The 27156-nt window shown below is 35.1% G+C and overlaps 1 protein-coding gene across 1 annotated transcript; it reads left to right on the top strand.

The window, feature by feature from the left end:
- Positions 1-105: 105 nt before the first annotated feature.
- Positions 106-19916, top strand: LOC133997398 (interferon-induced very large GTPase 1-like). The gene is made up of 3 exons (XM_062437008.1): positions 106-737; positions 9282-9340; positions 15217-19916. Exons 1-3 carry the CDS (start codon positions 106-108, stop codon positions 19914-19916), a joined length of 5391 nt encoding a protein of 1796 aa, XP_062292992.1.
- The last annotated feature ends 7240 nt before the right edge of the window (positions 19917-27156 follow it).

The raw sequence follows: 27156 nt of genomic DNA, 5'->3' as shown, positions 1-27156 counted from the left end.
CAAGAAGAGTTGCTGCAAAATGATGATTTTAACAGTTTTGTCAAGTACATCTGTAATTATGAAATATATGTTAAGGATTGGATATTTCAGCGCATCCAGAAACAAATGTCAGAGGACAAAACTTTGTGCAACCTGAAGAACAAGAAGCTTCAAGTCATAGTTAACAAAATCACAGCAGCATTAGATCAGGCCACAAAAGGACCAGATGGTGTTCAACTGCCAGACAACAATGAAAGCATCACAAAGCTCATCAGCAACATGCGGAAGTATTTGATTAAAGACATCTCAATCTCAGAGGAGGATGAAAAAACCACCCTGTTTCAAATCAGAAGCACATGTCATCCATTTATCAACAGCCTCAACATGTCAATAGAAGACTTGAAAGAACAGCTTCAGGAGGAATTCTCAAAGTCTGAAAACATCAAACCACAGGATGAGCTTTTCAAGCGAGTGTTTGGTTGTGGAAAGCAATGTCCATTTTGTAAAGTTCCCTGTGAGGCTGGAGGAAAAGGACACGATCAGCATCATGCAGCTGTTCATCCACCACAAGGTCTTGTTGGAGTCACATTTGGGGACCCTAAGAAGCTGGTCCCAACAATGTGTACAACTGATGTGCAGAGTAGATTAAAAAAAACAGATACTAAAGGAGAGTGGCATCCTTACAAAGAGTATCACACTTACTATCCAGACTGGCTCATTCAACCAAATTCCAGCATAGAGGCATCTTACTACTGGAAGTATGTACTGGTACAATACAATGACAGATTTGCTCAAATATATGAGGCCAAACCAGCTGATGTTCCAGATGCTTGGAGGAGAATCACAAAGCAACAAGCATTGAAGGGGTTAAAAGATGCCTACAATATGAAATGAACAACATAAAAATGTCTTTAAACAAAACTGAACACTTTGGAGAGGAACAGAAGGACATGGTGACTAAATCTAACAGCTTTCATCAGGTCAGATCTGTTAAATTCAATCATTCAAATTCAATATTGATCAATATTATTTAAAAATATCAACATGGCTGAAACATTACCTAAAACATGTTGTGTTTCATTTTTAATGTAACTGACTTTGTGGTTCAAACTCAAATACAGACTAAACCAGCTGCTGACAGTGAATACTGTGAACATGATGAATGACAAAAGAGTTGAAAAGCTGGAAATAAAATGTTAGACTTTTAAATAGTTTCTCTACTATTTCTTTTACTTTTATTATTTAGTATTTTCTTTTTTACAGATGTTTTGTTTTTGGTCTGCATGATAATGGTTTGTGAATATATGCATGTTTTGTTTTTAATTTTTTCAAGTTATATTAATATATTCCCAAGTGATTAATGGCTGATAAGTACAATTATGATTATAATGATAATAATAATGATGTACTAAAAAGACCACGTGAAAAAAGGCTCATGATTTACCTTTTTTGTTGTTGTTTTATAAGTGTTTGATTTTTTTTTAAATTTGTTCATATTGATATATGGCTATGTTAATAGCTACCAGTGTGTAAGATAATGATGATGATGATGAAGATGTCAGCATGGTTCATTCATTGTTCACAGTTAACTTTCTGATGGTTACTATCAGTCAATGAATAACACATATTGATACAACTGACTTTTGGTTTTGCTGTTTAGAAATTGAACATGAAACAAAGAAGAAAGCACAGAAACAATTACTCAGACTTTTAAATATTTACCATATTTTTTATTGTTTATTTTACTCTTTTAAATAACAATATGATGACAATGATGATTATGATGAAGGCCTACAGTATGTAGTTCAAAGGCCATGTAACCAGATGCTATTTTACTACTTTTTACATTTACATTATTACATTACACATATTATTATTTACATTAGTTTTATTCTTTAACATTTCTTACAGATCATAACATGCTATAATGAAGAAGTTATTCATGTTTTCTTGCAGAGTAAATTAATTATCATCAGTTCAAATGTGTTCATGTTGATATAAATTACTTTTTGATTCATGAACTAATACTGAGACATCCTTTCATGTGTTTTAATGTGGAACTTTTTTCATTATTTTTGACAGATGATGATCTGTTGAACAAGTCAAGTTAAACACCAGAAACAGTTTTATCTTTTAAAAACATTATTGTTGGTTTTCTGTATTCGATTTTAATTTCATGTAATTTTTCAGTGCTGTAAAAATCACACATAAAATCACATTGAACTGGGGAGTTGACAGACATCTCAAACAGAAGGCAAGTGTTTTACATCACAAGAGGTTTTTGTTTTTGGGGGAAATGGTCCTTTAACAAATAGAGCCACTACTCTGTTAATGTATCACTGCAGTATGTTCTTCATGAACTCTGAAGAGGATTAGAAGCTATCTGTTGTATCAATATACAAAAAGTTGAGTAGAAAGATGATTAATTCAGTTTTTTACCACTTGAGGGCACATCTGAGTCAAATCTACATTGTGTGACGTCTACACTGTTGCAGCTCTCCAAATGGAAAATTAAGAGTGTCTAAAATCACAAACTGCACATTCTTATTTAGATATTAATAACTCCTGTCTGTGTTAGATCCAACACGATGGACAAATAATCTGACTGACAGTTTTAAATTCCTTGATCAGACAGAGAGCTTTTTGTTTCCAATGGAGTGAAGCTTACATTGCTGAGTGCTTTGTGTTTTAGGAGGAGGGCGCTGTGCACTGTTAACACATGTGAAGCAGTTTGTACTACAGAACAGAGCAGGGTAATAACTATTTGGATTTCATTGACACAAACAGATATCAGTCCAATTTTTCACTCTTCTGAATGCTGGTGTGGACTGGGTCTTAACAGCATTGTTCAGGGTTTATGGCATTGTTGACTTGTTGACTTTTTACCATGACCAACATCTTTCACCATTTTGTATAAAGTCAAAATTAACTTTGCTAAAAATATACTGTGCAGTTTCCTTTTAAATAAATGGTTATACCTAAACAAATTGAGTGTATTCTTGAGCTCTAACAAACATGTTAAATGTTCTTCCTTCACAATAAAACGTGATTTTTCTGAAATATGTTGAAACCTGTATTGCTCATATCCATATTTGCTATGTAACAGTCTTTTTCTTCTCTTCCTTTGCTGGCATGTTGCTAGGTACAGTATCTCACATCAGCTGAATGGCAAACATGAATCCAGATGTACAAGTGGTAGTATAACATGAGATACAAACAAATTTGGGTCAAATCATGAAATATTGCTCCATAAAACAACTAGCAGAGGAAGAATAATTTAAATCATTTACTTAAGTGAAAGTAGAAATACTACACAATTAAAGTACAATGCTAAAATACTCACTCTGCAGTAGAAGTGACCATGTCAGTGGTATAATGATTGGATTATTATTAATGATGCATTAACATGTAAGGAGGCGGAGGATAATGTTGTAGTGAGTGAATATAAAACTTCTTTCAGCTACTTCATAGACATGTGGTTGCATGCTTTGAAATGAAACCATACTTCTATAGTCAAGACACTTACAGATGTAAATAATAATGATATGTTAACTACACACATATTTATAAATGTCTATCTGCTCTTTTATTGTGGCAGGAGGTTAGCAGCATAATACCACAGTGCTCATATATTTGTATTATATTAAGCAGTAATGTGACCAGTCTGTCCCACATTGTGCTCACTGGCTCATAGCCATGTATATGAGCCAGTAAGCACAACACATGCTGGTGTAAACTTTCTGTGTTAAAGGGACATAATAATGTGAGTGATTGTACGGAAATTTGCCACTGTTTGATTTGATTTAAACCAATACTCGGTAGTACCGACATAATTCGGTCGGTACCACAAAAAGTACCGGCCTCGGTACCCAACCCTATACATGGCACAGAAGTCAAGGTGGATGGAGCATTCAGGTCTTTTATTCTGCAGTGAGACAAACAACCAGTCAGGTCAGGAACTAGATAGATGGATCAGCAGCATGAAGATCCTACTCTGATGTAGATCACTGTTACGTTGTAACATCTAACATTGTTGTCTTTATGTTGTCATTGCATAGTGATATAATCTTAATAAAATAAACTTACAACTGATGTGAAATAAATTTAAATTACCATGTACAATATTTACAATATCAGTAACAACAATATCTACACAGTTATACACCAAACTAGAATATATTCTTAAAATAGAACAGATACTAATTTAATGTAATAATGTAATTTAACCCCATGCTTTAGTTTTTTTAAATTACAAAGTAAGATATATATCTCTGTATGTAGGGTCCACTGCTGCCACCATCTGGAATCTAACAGTAACAGCAGGATGGCTGGTTTATCCCAGTTAAAGTAAACATGAATGAGCAGCTTTTATCTATTAAATACCTGACAAACCTACAATCTGCTTCACATATTTGAACATACAATGAATGAATAAACAATAATAAAATAACACACAAGTGCATACTCTGAATCATGTGAAGATACACTCATATGAATAAATAAGTAATAATAAAAATAAAGAAAGAAATAACAGAGGTATTTCCTTAATTGTATTTATTTTGTTTATAAAGTAGCCTATATGTCACTAGACTTATATTTGCTCAGTTATGCTCCTTTTTATTTCAAAATAGTCAAACCTAACCACCTTAGCAGATGTGATTCCATAAAATGAATGAAAAACAACAGAGGATCAACCCTACCATCCTAAATGAGACTTACAGCTGCTGACGTGTCATGAAAATAAACCAGGAAATGTAACCCCACCCTAGAAGGATCCTGTCCTCTCTCAGATGAACTGTACATTGATCCTATCAGTTAACAACTCACAGGAACAGAAAGGGAACAGACATATGCAGACGCAGAAATAAGAAAAGAGAGGCACAATATTATGTTACCATGTTGTGATAAAGAAAAGGGAAACTTAGAGTTGATGGACAGCACCAAAGAAGATTAATCACAGCTGGGTGAGAGAAAACTTCATCAGAAACAAAACCATGTAAGTAACTTTAAGAGGCTGCTTGATTCAGAAAGTAAAATGTATAATTACCAAATTTTCAAAGCCATGATTTTATCAGATTTTTGAGACCAGCCTTATTCTTCAGTACAGTTGTCAGTACAATTATAGAATACTTACATGTTGCTGAACATCAGACTTTTTGACAAGTATTGCGGTTTGCTTCTATATTAATTAAAACAGGTATAAAGTTTGTATAAGTATTGTAAATGAATATGCTCTTCTCTTTTGGATTTGCAATGTGGCATAAGGTTTTTAAAATATAATTTGAAGTTGTACATAAATGTGTCCAGTTAATGATATGTGCAGTTGTTACTGACTAATTGATTGATAATTATGTACATTTTTGAACAAAACTGATAATATTGTGTCTGTAGGTTTTGGTGTGCTGGGGAATGAAGAGAAACAAGGACAACAATGGACCCAGATAGACGAGAGCCTACAGGTACGCTCCTGCTCACATTAAGGCTGAAAGTTTGTCCCATTGTTTGTGTGTTGCTGCTCTCGTTCTCTCTCCCTCTCTCTCTTTCTCTCACCACCACATATGTGCACAGACCTCAAAGTTAACAGTTGGCTTAGTGACTATTTTATCAGTGACAGTGAGTTTTAATGCACCTGTGAGCACCACATACAAAATGTAAATCTCCTGCATGGTATTGTCATGGAGAAAAAATTAAGGAGATATTTTTGAACCCTTTAAAGACAAGAAGTTGTTATGGCACGGTCTTAGGTCATGACAAATGAAGAGGCATACACATGATTGTACTGATAAATCAATCATGTAATTTGTTTTGGAAACTGTGCCAAACATATTCCTCAAATGTATGAAATAGAAAGACAGTAGATCAGTAGTGTTTGTCAGTGGATGTGTGAATGCAACACAAAGAGAAATGCAACAAAGGCAAAGATAAGGTGTGGTGGAAAGGGGAAAGGAGAGAGTCAGCGATAAGGAGAGACAGAAGTTTCCATATTCCTGTACCTGAAGAAAGACTAAATAAACACAGCAGCTCAGGGCAAGACATGAATCTAAGTGCCATGACAAAGCCAAAGGGTCGTCACACTGCATACTAGAGCTGCGTAATGTAGCTTGAAACAACATTTTAGTAATACATTTTCTGATATTAATATATTAAAATATGACAATTCTATGCAAAAGTACACAAAATAATTAAATTGATGTTGATATAATATAATAAACTGATGTTGGCAATCCATGCTTACTGTTTGACTGGTGACTTGTTTAAAAAGCTACGGTGAGAGACAAGATGTGTGCTGATGTTTATAAATTAAATTGTTCAGTAAAGAAAAAGATGATGTCATCGGCGTATAATGACATTTTCCATTCAGTGTTACTGACATTGACAGTTTTGCTGGGGTTTTTTGTCATTTCTAATAGAAGAAGCTAAAGATTTGATTACTAACGCAGACAACTGTTCAAGATCAACTGACATTTGAACTTTCCTCACCACATATAAAATATGACTCATGAAAGGTTGCAGAGAGGCCTGGTTAATTACAACATGACACAGTTTATACCATTTTATAGAGTTGTTTTTTGGACCTTGTACAGTAATTCCACATGAAAGTTTTATGTTAGTAGTTTGAACTTATATTATATTACATTATATTGCCTTTAAAACTCAGCAGTAAGCAAGCTAGATCATAAAACACTCTGACCAATAACATCCAGTGTGCTGTAAATATCTGTTAATATGTAACAAGCAGACTCCTTTATTCTGCACCTTTAGACTGTTCTGTTTGTTTAATATATGAGGAAATCACCACTGCATACTGTGATTTGATAACAATTATAGTTGGAGATGATTTGACTGTGACAATTTTACTTTAAAATACAAATCTAAACAAAATTCAAAATATATGAGGCTATGATGTTATAATTGATAAAATGTTATAATTTTCATTTCAAGCCTCATTTAGTTATAAGTGGTGATTGATATGATACAGCTATTGACCAAATTAAAAGATTACCAACAAGAATACGCCCCAAAAATGTAATATCATTGATGTGTTGTGCTATATGCACCCTCACCAAAAATATACAATTTAATATACATGGAGTAATTTAAGTGGTTCAATACAATCATAAATGTATTATCCTCCAACACACTGTAATTTGTTTCTGAATCATTATACAGGTACAGTGCTTATTCAGACCACAACATGATAATCATCACCCTTGCTAATGCACTAGAAACAAAAGTGGTTATTGGAAACTCCATTGTCTATTGAAAGATGAAATATTTCATAAATTAGTGGAAGAAAAGTACAATAATTGAATTTGTCAAATTAAAAATCAGAGAATTGGCCAATAAACCGTAAGAACATTTCTTTTTAAAAAGGAAAACTATCAGCTAAATTTAAACTATTAAACAACTAAACTAAACACACCAATAAACAAAGAAACTCTTACACTTGAGGAAGAATCAACATTGACAAGACTGAAAGAAGAAATAGATCAAATGTATATCAATAACACTAAAGGAGCCTTTATAACTCTAGGGTAAAATAATTAGAAGGTAAGAAAGACACCAATGATTTCTTTTTGCAAAGTGAAATTATGAGTGAAATAATATTAAAGCTTCAAAAGTAGAACACTCCAAAATGTGATTTGACTAACTCAGACTGCTGAAGCCTCTTTCAGTGTTCATACGGTCACCTGACTGTTGAAAGTTTTCCACTTTCTTTATGATCTCATCTCAAAACTACAAAGTTAATCACCAAATTGCTTTATAGAGCTGAAGTGAACTGCAGAGTCAGGTGATAATACAGAACATCTTTCACATTACACAAAGTCATTTAATCATTAAAATATATGTTGAAGCAGCTTTAAGTTGAATATTTTAGTAAACTTTATAAAGTTCTTCCCCCTCTTTGTTGTTGATAGTCAGCACACATGATGTAAGTCATATAATTTATCATTTATAAACCACACAATCGAATCCATCAAATCCCTTTGTCATTTCTACTACACATTTCTGCAAGGCAAGAATGTTTCTCTGGTGATCAAAGTGCAAGGAGATGTAACTTAAGTGACATGAAAAACAGACATTTCAGTTACAGACAATCCAAGAAAAAAAATACATTATTTTATTAACGTTAAATAAAGTCCCTGGGGCAAAGATAAAGTGCAGATTAAAGTGAACAAATTAAGAGTCTGTTGTTGCTACAGATATAAATTTGCCATTTTAGACTTTACCCCCTTCATTATAAACCATTTAAATTACTCTGATAATAAAAACAATAAAGATCCATTCTACTTACTGGAAGATTATACTGTTTCTGTTTATTGGTGTCACTGATTCAGCAATATTCAAGATTAAAGATTATATTTAATGATCCATAAAACAATGGAAAGTTTCAGTTTTCATATCATAAACATAAGCAAAAAATAAAATGATTAGACATAAAAATAACATGATAATATGAAAAAAGTATGAAAGTTGTTACTGATACAAGTATGAAAAGTTAATAAATAAAGATTATTGCAAAATGAAAATATTTCACATAATTAGATTCTCCACATACAGTAGAATACTACATGTGGTGATTCTTCTGTCCTTTTTACATGTACATTAGATTTGATAAAACAAAATGCCAAATCTGTGTTTAGATCTTCACACAGCAGAATATAAAGATGCTGTTAGTTAGCCTTTGTCAGGTACCGGTGTACACAATGTGACAACTATGGAGTGTAGTATAGACAAAACTACTGTATCATAGAAGCATACAAATATTTCTTCAAACATTTCAACACTACACCCTTAAAAAAAAGTCAGACTTTTTTCCCATGTTTAAAAGAGATTAAATTATAAATTAATGGGAAAATTCTGAACAAGTGCAGAATTAACCCAACTAATTTTGATTCAACTCTCTCCGGCTCATACATTTTTAATTAATTTTTTATAATATTTATTTCATATTATGCTACATGATCTGGTCCTAGTGAAACATACAATATATTATTTTAGTTAGTTAGTTCCTAGATGACCAAAGAATCGCACAATGAAATCATTAATATAGTGAGAATAAACTGAACTGCTCGGGAACAATCAGAAGACTAGCCTTCTGCAAAAAATGTGTTGCTGTTGTCAACAGCTGAAACATAAACATAACACTTTTAGATATAGTAGTATATAGTTGTATAAATCCTATAAAAGAGACATGAAGAATGCAGGTTTGTTGATTTATATTACTATATATTTGAATTGAGTTCACAGTTGATTTCATTGATGCAATGTACAAAATAAATATTTACTTTTGTCCGCAGGTTTATGAAGAGGAATGCAGAATCAGACATCATAAAAATGGACAAAGAAGAGAAGTCAGGTACACAGCCTTAAGAATTAATACTGTTTGTCCACATCTATTTTAAATGTGATTCTCAAGAGTCAATATTCAAATCTATTCACTTAATTAATGTTTAAGGACAAATATAAAAGTACCACAATAAGTTACATGTGTCACAGCTGTGGTTGCCAGTATTTAACTGTATGGCATTATTTTCTACAGGGTTACACCATCATTTATTTCAATAGTTAAATTTACAACTGTAAAATGTATAAAACTATAGTACTCAACAGTAGAATGTGAGGCTTACTATGTAATTATGTAGCTAGACTTTCCAGTGATAAACTGTATTTCTAGTCTTGCTTCTGTAATTTTTATTTAACTCAGAGACCTGCAGGCATATCTTTCAGAGGTCGTAGCAGCCTCAGTTTTAGGCTACAATGAAGATACTGGTATTATATGAAAGTAGACAACCTAAGGCATTACTACCAGTTACATTGGAGCAAATATCATGCAACTAAATAACATTCCAGGGTTAGGGAAATTTGGGCCAGGGAACTGCCTTGGCCATTTTCAAAGGAGTCCCTTTGACCTCTCACCTCAAGATATCTGTATGAAAATGTGTTATATTGGTACCCACGCGACTCACCTTTACAGACATATCCACATGCAATTTTGGGCAAAAAAAATAGCCTTGTAGATGCACATGGCAAAATGTAGTAGAGGGAGAGGAGAAAGGAGGTTACTACAATCAGGTTACTTGACTGGTACAGAAACCTGAAACATTGTTGTCTTAATTTTGTGGATTGTGGATGTTGTGCATCATGAAGGGATGTCTTAATGATTAGTATCAACAGCTGTAATGAATAGCAAGAGAAATATGTAAATGTTAATTTAGGTTTAGGACAGATTGAAAAAATGTGAACCTGTCCATGAGCTGGGGTGAGGAAAATAAGACAGCATCTCGTTTGCCCAAATTATTACATATTAGGGCTAGACAATATACCTATTATATTAATATTGTAATATGAGACTAGATATCATCTTAGATTTTAGATATATTAATATTGTGGTAAGCTTTAGGTTTTAAAGGTGTTACTGATTACAGTAACATGTAATTTTCTGAACTCACCAGACTGTTCTAGCTATTCTGTTATCTGCTTTTATCTACCAATTGATTATATCCACATTATTGATGATTGCTTATCTCATTGTGTAAATATTTTGTGAAAGCACCATTAGTCATTCCTACAATATTGTCACAATAACAGTATTGAGGATATTTTGATATTTAATGTTGGTTATATCAGAATCAGAATCACAAAGCCTTTATTGCCATTGCATAGGGATGCAACAAAATTAGTTGTGACACTTAAAGGGATAGTTTGGGTTTTTTGACATGAAGTTGTATGACATCCTCACCATCAGTGTTGTGCATCAGCAGTGGCTTTTCCCCTACTGCAACCTGTGAGTTCTGACCCGCTTTTGGTGTTGAAGAAAGTAGTTCAAGCTAGTTTCTGGGGTCACAAAGATAAAGTGTTTTGCTTCAAAAAACAATATGCGTTCAAAAGTGTAATACATTTGCATCACAAAATCATTGTTCGTAAAAAAGTCAGACCTCACAATCACCTGGCACTATTTTCCCTCCCTTCGTATCACTGCGCGCTGCCGCCTGTTGACAGCTGAGCACCTTTCCATCAGCTGTTTCACAGTATTTACATTCTCGGATACGCAAGAGAGCTAACTCAGTAATTTAACAATGTAATCTGCATGAAAGAAGACTCCAAAAATAATGCTGTAGAAATGTGATTTCAATCACGATGCTCCAGCGGTGGAGAGTTGATATCGACGATAGAGAAAAATATGACAGGGTAGATCTCATCAAGTGATGTATATCATCATATCGCACAGCCCTATGTCGGCGCATGACAGGTTTCCTTATATGGTCATCTATGCTATACACGCAGCATGACAGTTCACTGCTCCTCTAACATTATTGCATTTTTCCAGTGTTTTGGGGATAGTCACACAGAGTTAGGAGTCAGTTACAGAGCACTGCTGGAATTAAATAGTTTACCTATTGAAAGTGTGCTCATCATCTGCAGCTCTTCATCAAACATCATCGTCACTGGGGCTGTCTCTGTTTATACTATTTCTCCCTGAATTATAATGAATCACCAGAATTTTGTATCCCTTGCCTCTACACTTTTAAGCAGTTCTCGAGAAATGTATGAAATACCTCAATAACAACATGCTTCTGCCTATGAAATCAACAGCACCATTCTGTAACTGTGGTCAGAGGGGGGATTACATCTGTAACAATTCAAATTTAAGATGTATTGTTCCTGCTCCTCACATGAGATGTGAACTAAACATGGTATGAATGCATAAGCAGGGTGTGTCAGGCACATTTTGAACAGGAATGCAGTTAATCTGGTAAACTTTAGCTCAGAATTGTAGCATGTCTTGATTTTCTGTGTGTGAGGTGTTGATGTATATAACTATTGGTTGAATGAAGTTGATGAAGAAGGAAACCACCGCTGACACGTCTCACTTGTATATTTTAAGGGTTTTATTACAAAAGAGAACAGTATCAAGTGAAAACTCTGACCAATCATATCATTCGGTCCGAATGGGGGTGGGACATAGGAGGGGTTGTTGCTGTTCAAGTTTTTTCAAAGTGCTGTGTGAAATGCAAGAAAGGTAAGGTTTCTTTAAGCCTAGCTTTACACACTGTCAGGAGCAGCTGGTCAGCTGACCTGAGAGATCGGCTAGGAGTGTAGGGGTGCAGCAGCTCATAGAGGTAAGGTGGGGGCAAGGCCATTCAAGGCTTTAAAAGCAAATAAAATACATTTAAAATGAATCCTAAAATGGATGGGCAGCCAGTGGAGTGAAGCTAAAATAGGTGAAATGTGCTCATACTTGCTTGTGCCAGTTAAAAGACGTGCAGCAGCATTTTGTACTAGTTGAAGGACGAGCAATGGAGGACCCACTAACCCCCATATTAGGGCTGCAGATATTGATTATTTTTGTAATCGATTATTCTATCGATTATTTCATCAATTAATCGAGTAATCGAATAAATTATTTTGCCTCATTAAATAGCGAAAGTAAAAATGAGAAAAAGGACAAAAAAGACTTGTCTCTGAAAATGAACAATCTATTACAAAGGCTATTCGGTCTAAATATTCAATTGTTTTATTCAAAACTAAACCCATTTATTGCATTTAACTTCAGTGCCATCTGAAACAAATACATGAACCTACTTACTTTTAGTGTGACTGATTTTAATGTTCGCATCATTAGGCTACCACAAATTAAGCGTACTAGATTGCCCCGCTCCTCCTACCTCAGTGAAGAGACCTGAGATCAACCTCCCTGCTCCTCTCCTCATCTCCTACTGCTGACTGGCTGACTGAGATCTTCTCAGCAGGTAGAAACTGATAGTTCACTAACTAGAACAACAAGCTTAATGATCCAGACGGTGACGTTATAAAAAGAAGACATGACGGGCAAATAAACAATAGAAAACCGATCGGTTTGGGTGTATATGTGTGTGTGTGTGTGTGTGTGTGTGTGTGTGTGTCTGTGGGTGTCGCCCCCGACTAGATGCCGCACACACTTTGTAGTTTTCACTCTCTGGTAAACTGCTCCGCGACATAGCGAGTGACGCGATGTGCGTTAGTAATAACCATCCGTGTAAAACACAAGCAGAGCAGGTCATATAAACGAGTTAAATGCATTAAACAAAGCTTTGATTCATGAAAAACTGCCTCGGTCATTTTTTGTAATCGAATAATTTGAATAATTCGAGTAATTCGAGTAATCGTTTCAGCCCTACTCCATATAAAGTGCATTACAGTAATCCAGCCGAGTGGTCACAAAGGCGTGGATTACTGTCTCAAAGTATTTTTGACATCAATATAAAGACATCCAAGCTTTAAGGTCGTGTAAACACTTTAGCAGTGGGTTAACAGAGTAGGAGTCAGACTTTTTGAGAGGGACATAGATCTGGCTGTCAGCCGCATAGCAATGAAAATAAATGCCATGTTTCCTAGAATGGAACCAAGTGGGAGTAGATAGAGAGAAAAAAAAGAGGGCGCAGCACAGAGCCCTGTGGGACCCCCCATGAGAGAGGAACAGTGGAGGACACAGAGTCATCAAGGCTGACACAGAAAGTCTGATGTGACAGGTAGGACCTGGACCATTCCAGTGCTGTGCCACTGATGCTCCAAACGAGCAATCAGGATTTCATGGTCCACTGTATCAAATGCTGCAGTCAAATCTAAATGTACAAGGACAACACAGTGACCAGAGTCAGTAGATAAAAAGATATCATTAAAAACTCTTAAAAGCACTGATTCGGTGTTGTGCAATGTTTTAAAACCGGATTTGAAAATCTCAAGAAAATTTTGTTCATTTAAAAAGTCCATGAGCTGGGAAGAAACAATATTCTCTAAGATTTTATAGAAGAATGGCAGTTTAGAGATAGGCCTGGAATTTGCCAAAACAGTGGGATCCAGCCCAGGTTTTTTTTAAATAAAGGCTGCACAACTGCATGTTTAAAATTTACAGGGACTACTCCAGAGGACAGACTGCTATTAATAACTGTGAGACAAGATGGCCCAACAGTGGGAAAAACCTCCTTAAAAAATCGGGGCGGGAAAGTATCATCCAGAGAACACAAAAGGCAGGGTCACAGGCTCAAATGTGTCCAACACAGCAGAACAGGGGACGAACACTGAAGGATCAGAAGCAGGAGGTGAAATAAGTGCTCTGTTAGAAGTGGCTTTATCAATGAAGTAGTGAAGAAAGTTCTCACACACAGCAGGGGAGGCCTCAATATCAGTCTGTGGTGCATTCAGAGCAGAGCTGATAACTTTAAACAAGACATGAGGCTTACGACAGTTTAACAGAAATACAAAACAAATATCAGAAAAATATTTTCTTTTACCCTCTTTCACAGTGGATTTATTAATGACGCCACCAATCCCTCAGTATTTGAAAAGACACTTGCAATTTGTCTTTTTTCCACTTTCACTCAGCTCTTCGACAATCCTGTCTGGCAGTGCAGGTTGTTTCATTCAGCCAAGGCTCTGATTTAGCTTTCTGCTGCCTGGGTCTTTAATGGAACCGCAATGTCTATGGCAGTTTGACAGGTGTCGAGAAACCATGAGTTAAGAGCCTCTGTATCCTCACACACAGACTCAGAAATGACGCAGTTCTGACTGAAAACTGCGGAGAAGTGAGCAGCAGTGGAAGGGGTAATAACGCGACATCTGCGAGCAGCAGGATTACATACATACAGAAAGAAAAACAGAAAGGAAGAAAAGGTTTTTCCTTAATAATTTTATATTAAATTGGGAAAGGCCAATGTAACTGATTTTCTGTACATATTAGAATATACACTGAGAAATAGCATTTAAAAAAACAGTTACAAATCAACAACCCAACTGCATTTCATAACACATATATATATTAAAGATACCAATGAATCAGAAAACAAAACCATTAACAAAATCTTTGGCCTTTTCTGGATAAAAGCAGGTCATCCATAAATGCCAATAACATTGAAAACACATAAAAAAATAACGTATTCATACATAAATCAATCTAGTCATGCAATTAGTTAAGTTTTCAATGGATATGAATGGGAATTTTAAAATGACAACAACACACACAAAAGGTAAGAATATATAAAATAGAAACCCATCATAGAGAACACAGTGGGTAACAACAGAGGGGAAATTATGAGTATGCTTTAACTTAACCTGTCTCGCTTTACTTAATCACTTAATGTTGTTATGTATACAGTTAAGTGTGATATACAAATAAAAAGTAATATGCATGTAAAATGGTAGAGGGTTTTTATTTTGTGGTAATTTTAACAAGTAATATTTTTTCCTTTTTCCCAGTCCTTTTCAACGTTCTGTCCAAACTTGGATTGGAGGAATTTTATCCCAACAAGCTCACTCTTCGGTCCCTTTTGGAAATAAAAAAAAACAGTATTTATGATGAAACTGTTGAATCCCTGGATAAAATACCATGGTGCTTTCTCAGGAAACTCTTTCAAATCAATGCAGAATGCAGAAACTGGAAACAAGTACCAAACAATGATGATGATGATGATGAAAACAGTCATCTATATGACTTCTACCTGCTCACTGCAGGTGACTCTGTAGACAACAAGGTTAACCCTCTCGACCTCATAGTTGCACTCTTTCTTTGTGCTGACAGCTTCTTGCAACAGGAAATGGCCCTCAAGATGTCAATGTGTCAGTTTTCTGTCCCACTGTTGTTGCCTCATGGCAATAACAGTCAGTCTACTCTGATGCTGTGGGCTCTGAGAGACATCGTCAAAGAGTGGTGTCCACAGGATTTGTCTGACTCAAGAGGATTTGTTGAAGACAACATTGTTCAAGCAAATATACCATTCTTCACCTTTGTCCGGCTGAAAAACTGTAGTCTCTCCAAGTCACAGGTTTTGAATCATGTTCTCAGTCATGGCCAACAGAATCACAACATCTTCATACACAGAGATATGGAAGGAGGAGCAATCACAAAAAAAATAGCAAATGGTTTGGTCGAGGTTTGCTGGTTCCTTCCATGTGGCAACGAAAATCTTGACATATTTCCAGGACCAGTTGCCTTTGCCAATTTGAGAGGAGACATTTGTGAGTCACAGGCACAATTCAATTTCCTTTTTCAAGTGTCAACTGCTACCTTTGTGTTTTTAGACAAAATTGAAGAAAATGAGCACAAGATTCTGACTTCTCTTCAAGATGTTAAATCCAAACTCTTCTTGGTTGTTAATTGCAAGGAGAACTCTAGAGAGGACATGGTGTCTGTCAAGGAAACACTGAAAGAGTTAGAGCTACCAAATAGCAGTGTGAAAACCAAAGACCCAAAGGTAAATGTTGCAGAGTTTTCAAAGAAACTCTGTGTGTCCATCAAGAAATCACTGACAGATGTAGCTAACGTTAAAATTGAAAATATGCTTGACAAAGCTGTTGAACTTGGTCTGTCTGTGGATGAAAAAAAAACGTGCATACAAAAGAAAGCAGCTGAGGAGATTGTGAAAGGAATTGGTGTGCAAAAGATATCAGATTACAAAAAACATCAACTTCCTTTGCAGGGAGATAACTGGAAAAGATTGTCACAGGTGGAAATGGAGGAATGTAGATTGATAAAAGATGGCAAACTAGGGCCGGAAAAATATAAAGCCCAGCTACAGGAGGAAAAAGAACAAATCAGGGAGAAGCAAAGTAAATACAAACTGTCCACAGCCATGAAAAGTTTTATTGAAAACTTACTGAAATGTGACGAAGAAAGACGAGATTTTTTTCTTAAGTGGATGAAATTTCAGCTGAATGCACATTCAGAGTCTGCCAATCAACTGTCTTTACTGCGTAATAAACTGACAGAGCACTGTGATAGAAAGGAGAAAGACGTGAAAATCATTACAGAGTTAGTTCAGACTTTGTTGGAAAGCTCTTTAGGAGTAGAGCATTACATGAAAGAGATGGGACTCATCTATGAGTTCTCAATTGATGGCTCAAGAAACATTGCTGATGAAATATCTCGTCTCCCCGATTTGGCTGCTGAAATGCTGTTGGGTGGATATCCTTTAGAGCTCTTGGATGGAGATGCTTCCAACATCCCAGAGAGATGGGTGACAGATGTGCTGATGGAGCTTCACAAGAAGGTTGGAGAACAGAGCAGACTGTTAGTACTGACTGTGCTGGGTGTTCAAAGTACAGGGAAGTCAACACTCCTCAACACCATGTTTGGTGTGCAGTTTCCTGTCGGCAGTGGCAGATGCACAAGAGGAGCTTATATGCTCTTCCTCAAAGTTGGAGAGGATATGAAACATGAGTTGAACTATGATTTTATAGTTCTCATTGACACAGAGGGTCTAAAGTCTCCTGCTATGGCACAACTAGAGGGCAGCTATAAGCATGACAACCAGATTGCAACTTTTGTGATTGGTTTAAGTGATGTTACCATTATTAACATTGCAATGGAGAACTCAACAGAAATGAAAGACATCCTGCAAATTGCAGTGTACGCTTTCTTGAGAATGAAGGAAATTGGTAAAAAGCCTGTTTGTCATTTTGTGCATCAAAATGTTTCTGGATTTTCAGCTCATGACAAGACAATAACAGAAAGACAGCATCTCTTGGACCAGCTCAATGAAATGACACAAATTGCTGCTGAAATGGAAAAAAAGCCTTCTATTAAAGCATTCACAGATGTGCTGGACTATGACATGAACAAAAACAACTGGAACATCCCAGGACTCTGGCATGGAACCCCTCCGATGGCACCAGTGAACACAGGTTACAGTGAAGCTGTTGCAGATTTAAAGAGAAATCTTTTGGAGACAGTGAAAACAAACCGAAGCAATGAAGTCTCAAAGATCCCAGAGTTTCTAGAATGGATGAGAAGTCTCTGGAGAGCTGTGAAATATGAGAACTTCATCTTTAGTTTCAGAAACACTCTTGTAGCTCAGGCCTACGACAACCTTTGCAAAGAGTTCAGTCAATGGGAATGGCAGTTCAGAAAAGAAATCCTCTCCTGGCAAACAGAAGCAGAGTTGGAGATCTTAAATTCAGTCAATGAATCTGATGTCCAAGATTTAAATGAAATGGCTAAATCAAAAAAATCAGAGGTGTCAGAAAAAATAACATCTGAAGAAAGACAAATGAAGGAGAAACTTACAAACTACTACAGAAAGAAAGGAGAGAATGTAAATCTGATAGAAAAACACAAGATTGAATTTTTCAACAGCATCAGCAGTCTTGCAAAGGAAATTAAATATTCAGTGAACAACAAACTGGATTGCACACTTGACATGAGAAAAACTTTAAAAGAGGTTCAAGACATTCAGAGGAAATACAGAGGAGTGATTGAGCAGCAGGTGATGAAGCTCCTGAGTGACTGTAAAACCTCCAAACTGCCTGATGAACAGCTGAAAGAGGAGTTTGAAAATATGTGGACTGAAGCCACTAAAAATGTGTCTAGACTGAAAGAACAAAATATATCTGAAAACATCCTCATCCACTTCAAAGAAAACTTCCTAAATCGTAATGTAAATGAGGAATTACAGAACATTGGAGACCTAACAGAAATAGGGAAGAGTAAGTTTAAAGCCAGGACAGAGCATGTAAAAAATGCAAAAACCTTGAATGTGCTCTCCAGAAAAGAGATAAAAGGAGAATTACAGAACACAGCTAATGAAATCATTAAGTCTTGTAGATCTTTTGTGAATGATATCGTAAAGAAAAACGCAGATTATCATGAGTCTTTCACAAAGGAACTTCTGGACAAACTTGATGAGTCCCTTAAAAATATCAACAAGGATGTCAAAATCAAGTTTGAGATTGACCTGAAACTTCATGTTTGTGGTTTTGCCTCAAGGAAATTCTTCAAAATGGGCCAAAAATTATTGTCTGATAAAGATCCTCAAACTCAGCTGGAGAAATACAAGAGTCAGTATTTGTCAGATTTTCTTGATTTATACAAAGAGAAAGATCATTGTCAACGCAAAGCAAATGATTTTGTCAAATGTTGCATCAAACCTGCTGTGGAAGGGTACATCAATAAATCTTTGGGAACCGAAATTGTGGATGAAATTTTGACAGGTTGTCAATCAGCAGAGTACAGCTCCCGCTCCTTTTTCCACTACAACATTCAGGAAGAGTTGCTGCAAAAGGATGACTTTAAAAGTTTTGCCAAGTACATTTGTAAGTATGAAATATATGTTAAGGATTGGATATTTCAGCACATCCAGAAAAAAATGTTAGAGGACAAAACTTTGTGCAATCTGAAGATCAAGAAGCTTCAAGTCATAGTTGATAAAATCACAGCAGCATTAGATCAGGCCACAAAAGGACCACATGGTGTTCAACTGCCAGACAACATTGAAAGCATCACAAAGCTCATCAGCAACATGCGGAAGTATTTGATTAAAGACATCTTAATTTCAAAGGACAATGAAGAAACTACATTGTCTCTCATCCAAAGCACATGTCATCCATTTATCAACAGTCTTAACATTTCAATAGAGGACTTGAAAGGACAGCTTCAGGAGGAATTCTCAAAGTCTGAAAACGTCACTGGGACTCTGAACCAACTTCCAATCAAACCACAGGATGAGCTTTTCAAGCGAGTGTTTGGTTGTGGAAAGCAATGTCCATTTTGTAAAGTTCCCTGTGAGGCTGGAGGAAAAAAGCATGATAAGCATCATGCAGCTGTTCATCGACCACAAGGTCTTGGTAGATACAGGTATGACGACACAGAGAAGCTGGTTGAAACACTGTGTACAACTGATGTGCACAATGAACATAAATTCAAAAACACAAATACTAAAGGAGAGTGGCATTCTTACAATTACTATCCAGACTGGCACATTCCTCCAGATCCCAGCATAGATGCATCTGACTACTGGAAGTATGTACTGGTACAATACAATGACAGATTTGCTAAAAAGTACAAGGCCAAACCAGCTGATGTTCCAGATGCTTGGAGGATGATCACAAAGGAACAAGCACTGAAGGGGTTAAAAGATGCCTACAATATAAAGATGGTTGAACATTGCTATACATCGCTGTAAATGTGTGGAATAAGTGTTGTATTTGCGAGAATCAATTAAAATGTTTTAATGTTTAATTTTTTTTTTTTTGGAAGACGTTAGTTAAGGCGGCAGGCGTGTGTTGCTTAGGCGGCCGCCTAAGTTGTAAAGTGCTGTGGGAAACCCTGCAGTGAATACTGTGAACGTGATGATTGACAAATGATGAGTTGAACAAGTTGTTGAGAAGTTGAAAAGCTGGAAGTAGTTATGTTAGACTGTTAAACCTTTTTTATACTATTCCTTCTAATTTTATTATTTTGTAACTTTATTTTTACAGATGTTTTGTTTCTGGTCTGCCTGATAATGATGATGATAATGATAATAATGAAGAAAATGATGAACAACAAATATCACATAAAAAGCGAGATGATGATCTTAATTTATAGTTTGTGATCATACGAATGTTTTGGTTCTTTTAAGTTTTAATATTTGCTCAAGTGAATAATGACTTGTATGCACAGTTATGATGATGTACTACAAAGACCACATGAAAAAGTTATAATGATTTACAATATTTGTTTTTTTTTTGTTTTGTTTATGTTTTCTTTGTTCATGTTGATATATGGCTATGTGAATAGTAACCAGTGTGTATGATGATGATAATGATGATAATGATGATGATGATGATGATGATGATGATGATGATGAAAATGTCAGCATGATTCATTCATTGTTCACAGTTAACTTTCTAATGGTTACTATCAGTCAATGAATAACACATATTGATACAACTGACTTTTGGTTCTGCTGTTTAGAAGTTGAACATGAAACAAAGAAGAAAGAACAGAAACAATTACTCACACTTTTAAATATTTACCATATTTCTTATTGTTTATTTTACTCTTTTAAATAAAAATATGATGATGATGATGATGATGATGATGAAAGCCTATATTATGTGGTTCTAAGGCCATGCAATGAGATGCTATTTTACTACTTTTTACATTTACATTATTACATTACACGTATTATTATTTACATTATAGTTTTATTCTTTAACATTTTTTACAGATCATAACATGCTACAATGAAGAAGTTATTCATGTTTTCTTGCAGAGTAAATTAATTATCATCAGTTCAAATGTGTTCATGTTGATATAAATTACTTTTTGATTCATGAACTAATACTGAGACATCCTTTCATGTTTTAATGTGTAACTTTTTTCATTGTTTGTGACAGATGATGATGTGTTGAACAAGTCAAGTTAAACACCAGAAAACAGTTTTGTCTTTCAAAAAACATTATTATTGTTTTTATGTATTTTTGCATTTTACTTTTTAATGAGTACAAAGATGATGCTGATGAAGACCTACAGTATACAATTTAAAGGCTATTTAATGACATATTTTACATTTACATTTTTTCTGTTTTTTACATATTTTTTGTTTTATTCTTTAACATTTTAACTTTTTTCTTTATTTTTGAGAAAATAGTTTTGTTGTCTTTTAAAAATATTGTTTCTTTGTTTTTTCATTTTACTTTTTAGTGAGTACAACTATGTACATAATGACACGTGCTAAATATAATGATGATGATGATGATGAAGTAAAAAGACCATGTGAAACAGATGTTTTCTAACATGTCATCACTATTCTTTAATATTTGTACAGTTTCATTTCTAACAGGAACATGCTAAACATTTGATCTTTTGATGTGTGTTTGATGAAAGTTATTGAATAAGAAGTCTTTATGTTGTTGTAACTGATCTTTCAGCTCATGTTTAAATATTGTCTAAACAAGCCAACTGTGGGAATAATGTGGCATCTTCTGGTCTGTTGATCATGTTGAACTTCTGACTTACATGTTTTCAGACACAATGAATTAAACAAGATACAAAGAAGTTGAGATTTGTCAGTGTTTCTTTTTTCTTCTTTTTACATGTTGACATACAGTATAGTTATGTGCATAATGATAAGTGATAGTGATAATATACTGTACGTACAAAGATAATGACGCCAAGTATGTTTAGTAATAAATAATTAATGTATAAAACCATGTAGAAATATAAAATACACCAAACTATAACTTAGGACACTATTGGCAATTTCTAATTTGATAATTCACAAATATTGAGTATAAAGTTTAATTCTACAAATGTATTACTTTAGTTTTGTGTTTTTAAAGCTGTGACCAAAGCCACTGCACTACTGACAACAATGGTGTCAGTCTTTACCAGCTGTCAGTAGATCCTTTATTTCCATTGTGCATTGCATTATGGGACAACAGTGTCAACACCAGTTATCATTTATTAATCAACACTACAGACTCAGAACATGTTTAGATTTAAATTGTGCAAAATTAAGACACAATATTAGAAAATATGATTCAAAAGAGTGGTATACAGGTATTTGGAGGGTTATTCTTACATGCTAGAATATCTCTTTATTTTTTGTTTCATCGTCACAGCTTTTGAGATATTTGTATTAAAAAGTGACATTTAAAAGACTTTATCAGTTTCATGTCATTCTAAAATAACACCCCTACTTACTCTGGACAAGCCACAGGACACAATCTCAACAGTTTCTTTTTGCAGTATTATCTGTGGATTATTCACAGTAACAGTCACTTTCATGAAAAACACTTCCTGTGACCTCCACAAATGAAATCCCATTAATCTTCACTGAATTGGGTTGGCAGCAGAAGTATTACAGACACATTTAAAACCCTAAGCAAATAAAATGAGAACTTATCTGCATGTACATCAGTAGATTCTCTGTTAATTTGGCACTGAAGTATATTATTGAAATATACAGAAGATTAAAGGCTTTCTGTTGTATGAATAAATACTTCAGCACCACGTCACCATTCGAACAGCTCACAGTGAATGCAACAAAGACGTAGTGATACAGTGCTGAGCAGTTCAGCCTTCTACCACATGAGGGCACAACTGTCCAATCTACAGTACAGCTTTTCAAATGGGAAATTCAGAGATCATATTAATAAAAGTGTCTGTAATCAGAGAGAGGACAGTCTTACATACATTAATAACTCAGGTCAGATCAAACAAGAGGAGAATATATTTAAAAAATCTGAATGTTAAAATATGAGTGTTTGTCCTGTGGAGCTGTCAGTCAATATCATAGCTGATACTAAACAGTTTATCTGACTCCTGACTCTCTGTCTATCTCTATCAATTATTGACTCATGTGTCATTTTAATTTTGACGCTCCCATTCTCTCTCATTGTGCTTTTAGATGTAGGAAAGTTCCTGTTTTATATTCTGATGTTGTTGTTTGAGAGTCTCACTGTTTGTCCAACATATTCTAACAGACAGGCTCAGTATCAACTAAATACCTACATAAATATCTCACATATAGGCTCGTTAAGGTGGATGACAAGTAAAACACAAATTCAATTTAGTCAAGATAGAAAGAAAGCATTTATTACACACAAAAATTAAATAAATCAAGATTTTACAGTTTTGTATGTTAACTTAAATTTGACCAACTGAAATAAAGCCATTTTTTTCAAAGCTTTTCAAATATTAAACCAAAAATAAATATATAAATTAAATTAAATTGTGCACCTTTCAGTTCTTTTTGTTATCCAGATAGTATCACAGTTTAAAACAATGTATTATTGTATTAATACAGAAGGTAATATTATTTGTTCCTTTTGTTATCTAGATAGTATCACATTCAGTTTAAAACAAGTTTATAGTCCTTCTGTATTATTCATCAGCTGTTAATTGTTTTTTTTTTCCATTTGCAAGTAAAGTTCAGTTCAGTCAAGTCTCCTTTTTTTCAGTCAACTATGCAGCTTCAGTTCAGTTAGAGGCTTCCTCATTGTTCTTTTATTTTGCTTAAACTTATCTAACATCCAAGTGAAGATCCAGAACATCCAAGTACAGCAGCGTCCTGTCTCAGACTCTCCCACACGGACAGCAGGGGTCGCTGTTTTACCTCCAGCTCTCTGAAGATCCTCATTGTCCTCTACAAAACAAAAACAATACCTCAGCTAATGTCAAGTTATTTACTTATTTTATTATGCAGATTCATATGAAAATCTTATGGTTATTTCTACCCTTTTTTGAGCTTATTGTTGGCTTCAATGTTACAAACAGAACATGACAAACATGCACATAAATGATAAAAAATGAAATATAATTTATGAGGCAATAATGTCTGCCAGCAATAGTATCTCACATCTCATATTACTCATATCACACACATTTTTACAGTGTCTCTGTTTTAGTCACAAACACGTTTCTCTGATAGATTAGCATTAGCTAACATCAGTTTCTTAATCTAGCACTGAAAACAAAAACACACTCACCGGAGAATTTGTCATCAAAAACACATCTAATAGCGATCCTCCTTCATCCTCTGGCAAACAATAATATCCTTAAAACAAGGTAAGTCTCTTCTGGACAACTTTAACATCGAAGTTCAACAAATATAACAAGTTTTAACTTTTTCTCATGCTCGTTATAAACACACGCTAACTCCTTCTCTCTCTCTGCTAGTTACTGAGAACAGGCTCTTACAGGTGTTTACCGCCACCTGCTGGACGTTTAGTGAAACTGCAACAATAACATTAACACTGAATTGGACTCAATATCTGTTAAATTTAAGTAAATGGAAGTTACATATAAATCTGTATGAATACAAAATAAAATAGGATTCATACTATACAACTTTAACATCGAAGTTCAACAAATATAACAAGTTTTAACTTTTTTTCATGCTCGTGGTGTTTACCGCCACCCGCTGGACGTTTAGTGAAACTGCAACAATAACATAAAACCTCAATTGGACTGAATATCTGTTAAATTTAAGTAAATGAGAGTTATATATGAATCTTTATAGCCTAATACAAAATAAAATAGGATTCCATACTATACAACTTTAACATCAAAGTTCAATAAATATAACAAGTTTTCCCTTTTCCCCTACCTCCTTCTCTCTCTCTGCTAGTCACTGAGAACATGCTCTTTCTAACGGTGTTTACCGCCACCTGCTGGACGTTTAGTGAAACTGCAACAATAACATAAACACTCAATTAGACTGAATATCTGTTAAATTTAAGTAAATGAGAGTTACATATGAATCTGTATATACAAAATAAATGAAGATTTTATTTGAACTGTAAGTTTCTTATGTCTAATGTAAACAAATATAAACAAATGGACTTAAACAATAGCTTAGAGTCTGTTAAATTTATGGAAGTTACAATATTATAACCTTGTATGTACTTTTCAACACATCAAAACTAATCACACTTGGCTTCATTTAACAGGAAATGTCATTTGAAAATGTAGTCACTGTAACAGCAGCACTAATGTCACATTTTCCACACACTGGGAAGAGGTTTACCATCAAATTATTCATAAATAACATCAGTAATTATATTCGTACATGCACCTGTGAACAAACAAAGAGAACAACATCAAATCTCAGAACATTGACACAGGTAACATAGAATATGTCACAGCCAAACACTATCATGAAGCCTGTCATGACTCTCCAGCCACTCTGCATTTAATTGGACTTGAACATGTAACTCCTCCAGCCAGAGGAGGCAATCTACCAAAACTACTCAGACAGATTTACTGGATTTCGACACTCAACACAGTGACACCTGCTGGACAGAATGAAGATTTTAGTTTTAAATGCTTCCTCAGAGGAACTTGAAAACATGTTATTTCAGATAGAATTGTTAAATTGTGTGGTGTTTGCCATTTTACCTGTTATTAGTAGTTTATTATAAGAAAATATGTATATATCATGTGATCCTTAAAGACAACCATCATCTGTACTCTATGGCCAACTCAGCTCTGCTAAACATATTCCTGTGGACAAGAGATGATCCAAGGATAATATGAAACTCATTTCAGGGTGTGACATAACTGATAGCCTGGAGTCTCCCACCCAACCCCCACTCTCTCCATTCAGTTTGGACTCCTCACTCCTGGATTTCTCCACCAAGATGAAGAAACTTGTCAATATTGGAATCCAACTCACACCATGTCCAAATCCCATATTTTCTCCCCTTAACCTCCCTCATCGTCCAGCCCCTCCCATTCCATCACACCAGAAACGACCATCAACCAAAGTCACGGAGCCCCCCCACCTCCTTTGAATCATCACATCTGTCAGTCTGACTGATATGTGCCGGGTCCAGGCTACAATATCAATAATGTTCTCCCCCAGGAAAAGTCAGGGCCCTATGGAGTTCACTTAGCCTTCTCAATCCCTGTGATGACAGGTAACAGAAAAATAGTTAAACTGGTGAGAAATGAAAAGGGTTCAATTAAATCTGCCAATTGATTGAGTATAGCATGTCAACCTCATAACATACCAGTGTCTCCTGTTATCTCCACAAGGTTAGCTCTACTCAATATCAGATCACGAGTTAACAAATCACTGTTAGTAATGACATCATTATGACCTATTATCTCGATTTTTTTTTTTTTTTTTACTGCTTAGTGAAACATGGTTGACTGAATGTATGTGTGGTACTATTCTCAATGAGGCAGCACCAACAAATTTCAGTTTTATGAGCAAGTGTCGAACTGGTAAGAAAGGCGGGGGAGTTGTTGCCATCTTTAAATCTGTATTTCAGTGAAAGGACATTACATGAAAGGTGATCCGAAAAGTACTTTTTAAAATAATTTATAGACCTCCAACATACTAAGGAAAATTCATTGATGAGTGTATATACATAACTGAAAAGTATGACAAGATGTAGTAAGAGCTGCCTTTCTGTATGTCTGCAAGCAGTAGCGTGCACACACATTTTGGGGGGCAGGTGCTCAGTGAAAAATAAGGGCACTTTGTGCGGCATGCGGAACTGCCACCTGCCTTATTATAGCAGTGTGAGATTTTTTTTTTTAAACAAAAAAACATTACATTGCATATTGTGGCATTATTATCACACGCTTTTAATCGTCGAGCATTTATAGATGATCATGTCAACATGGGCCACATACAGTACACTGTTAAAAAAAAACAACCAAAAAACCAAAGAAACCAACAACTTTCTAAAGGGCACTTGCTTAGTCCAGAGGGCAAAGGGCAGGTGCTATAGCACCCTTGTCTATCTGTGCACGCCACTGTCTGTAAGTATTATGTAAGTAATACATATAACAGCAGTGAAACAGAAGAAAACATGGAAAATACCCTCTAACTCACATTCAGGTGTACAGAGATATTTTAGGAATATTTGGATTATGGTTTGGAGGGTTAGGGTTAGGGTTAGGGAAAACCCTTCAGCTTTTCA

Source organism: Scomber scombrus, chromosome 1, assembly GCF_963691925.1.
Source record: "Scomber scombrus chromosome 1, fScoSco1.1, whole genome shotgun sequence".
Classification (NCBI taxonomy): Eukaryota; Metazoa; Chordata; class Actinopteri; order Scombriformes; family Scombridae; genus Scomber; species Scomber scombrus.
This window is presented reverse-complemented; position numbering and strand designations above follow the sequence as displayed.

Coding starts and splice junctions, on each gene's coding strand:
- LOC133997398 (XM_062437008.1), top strand. CDS start 106: ATGTCAGAGGACAAAACTTTGTGCAACCTGAAGAACAAGAAGCTTCAA. Junction 738..9,281: donor GAGGCATCTTACTACTGGAA/GTATGTACTGGT, acceptor TTTTGTCCGCAG/GTTTATGAAGAGGAATGCAG. Junction 9,341..15,216: donor GGACAAAGAAGAGAAGTCAG/GTACACAGCCTT, acceptor CCTTTTTCCCAG/TCCTTTTCAACGTTCTGTCC.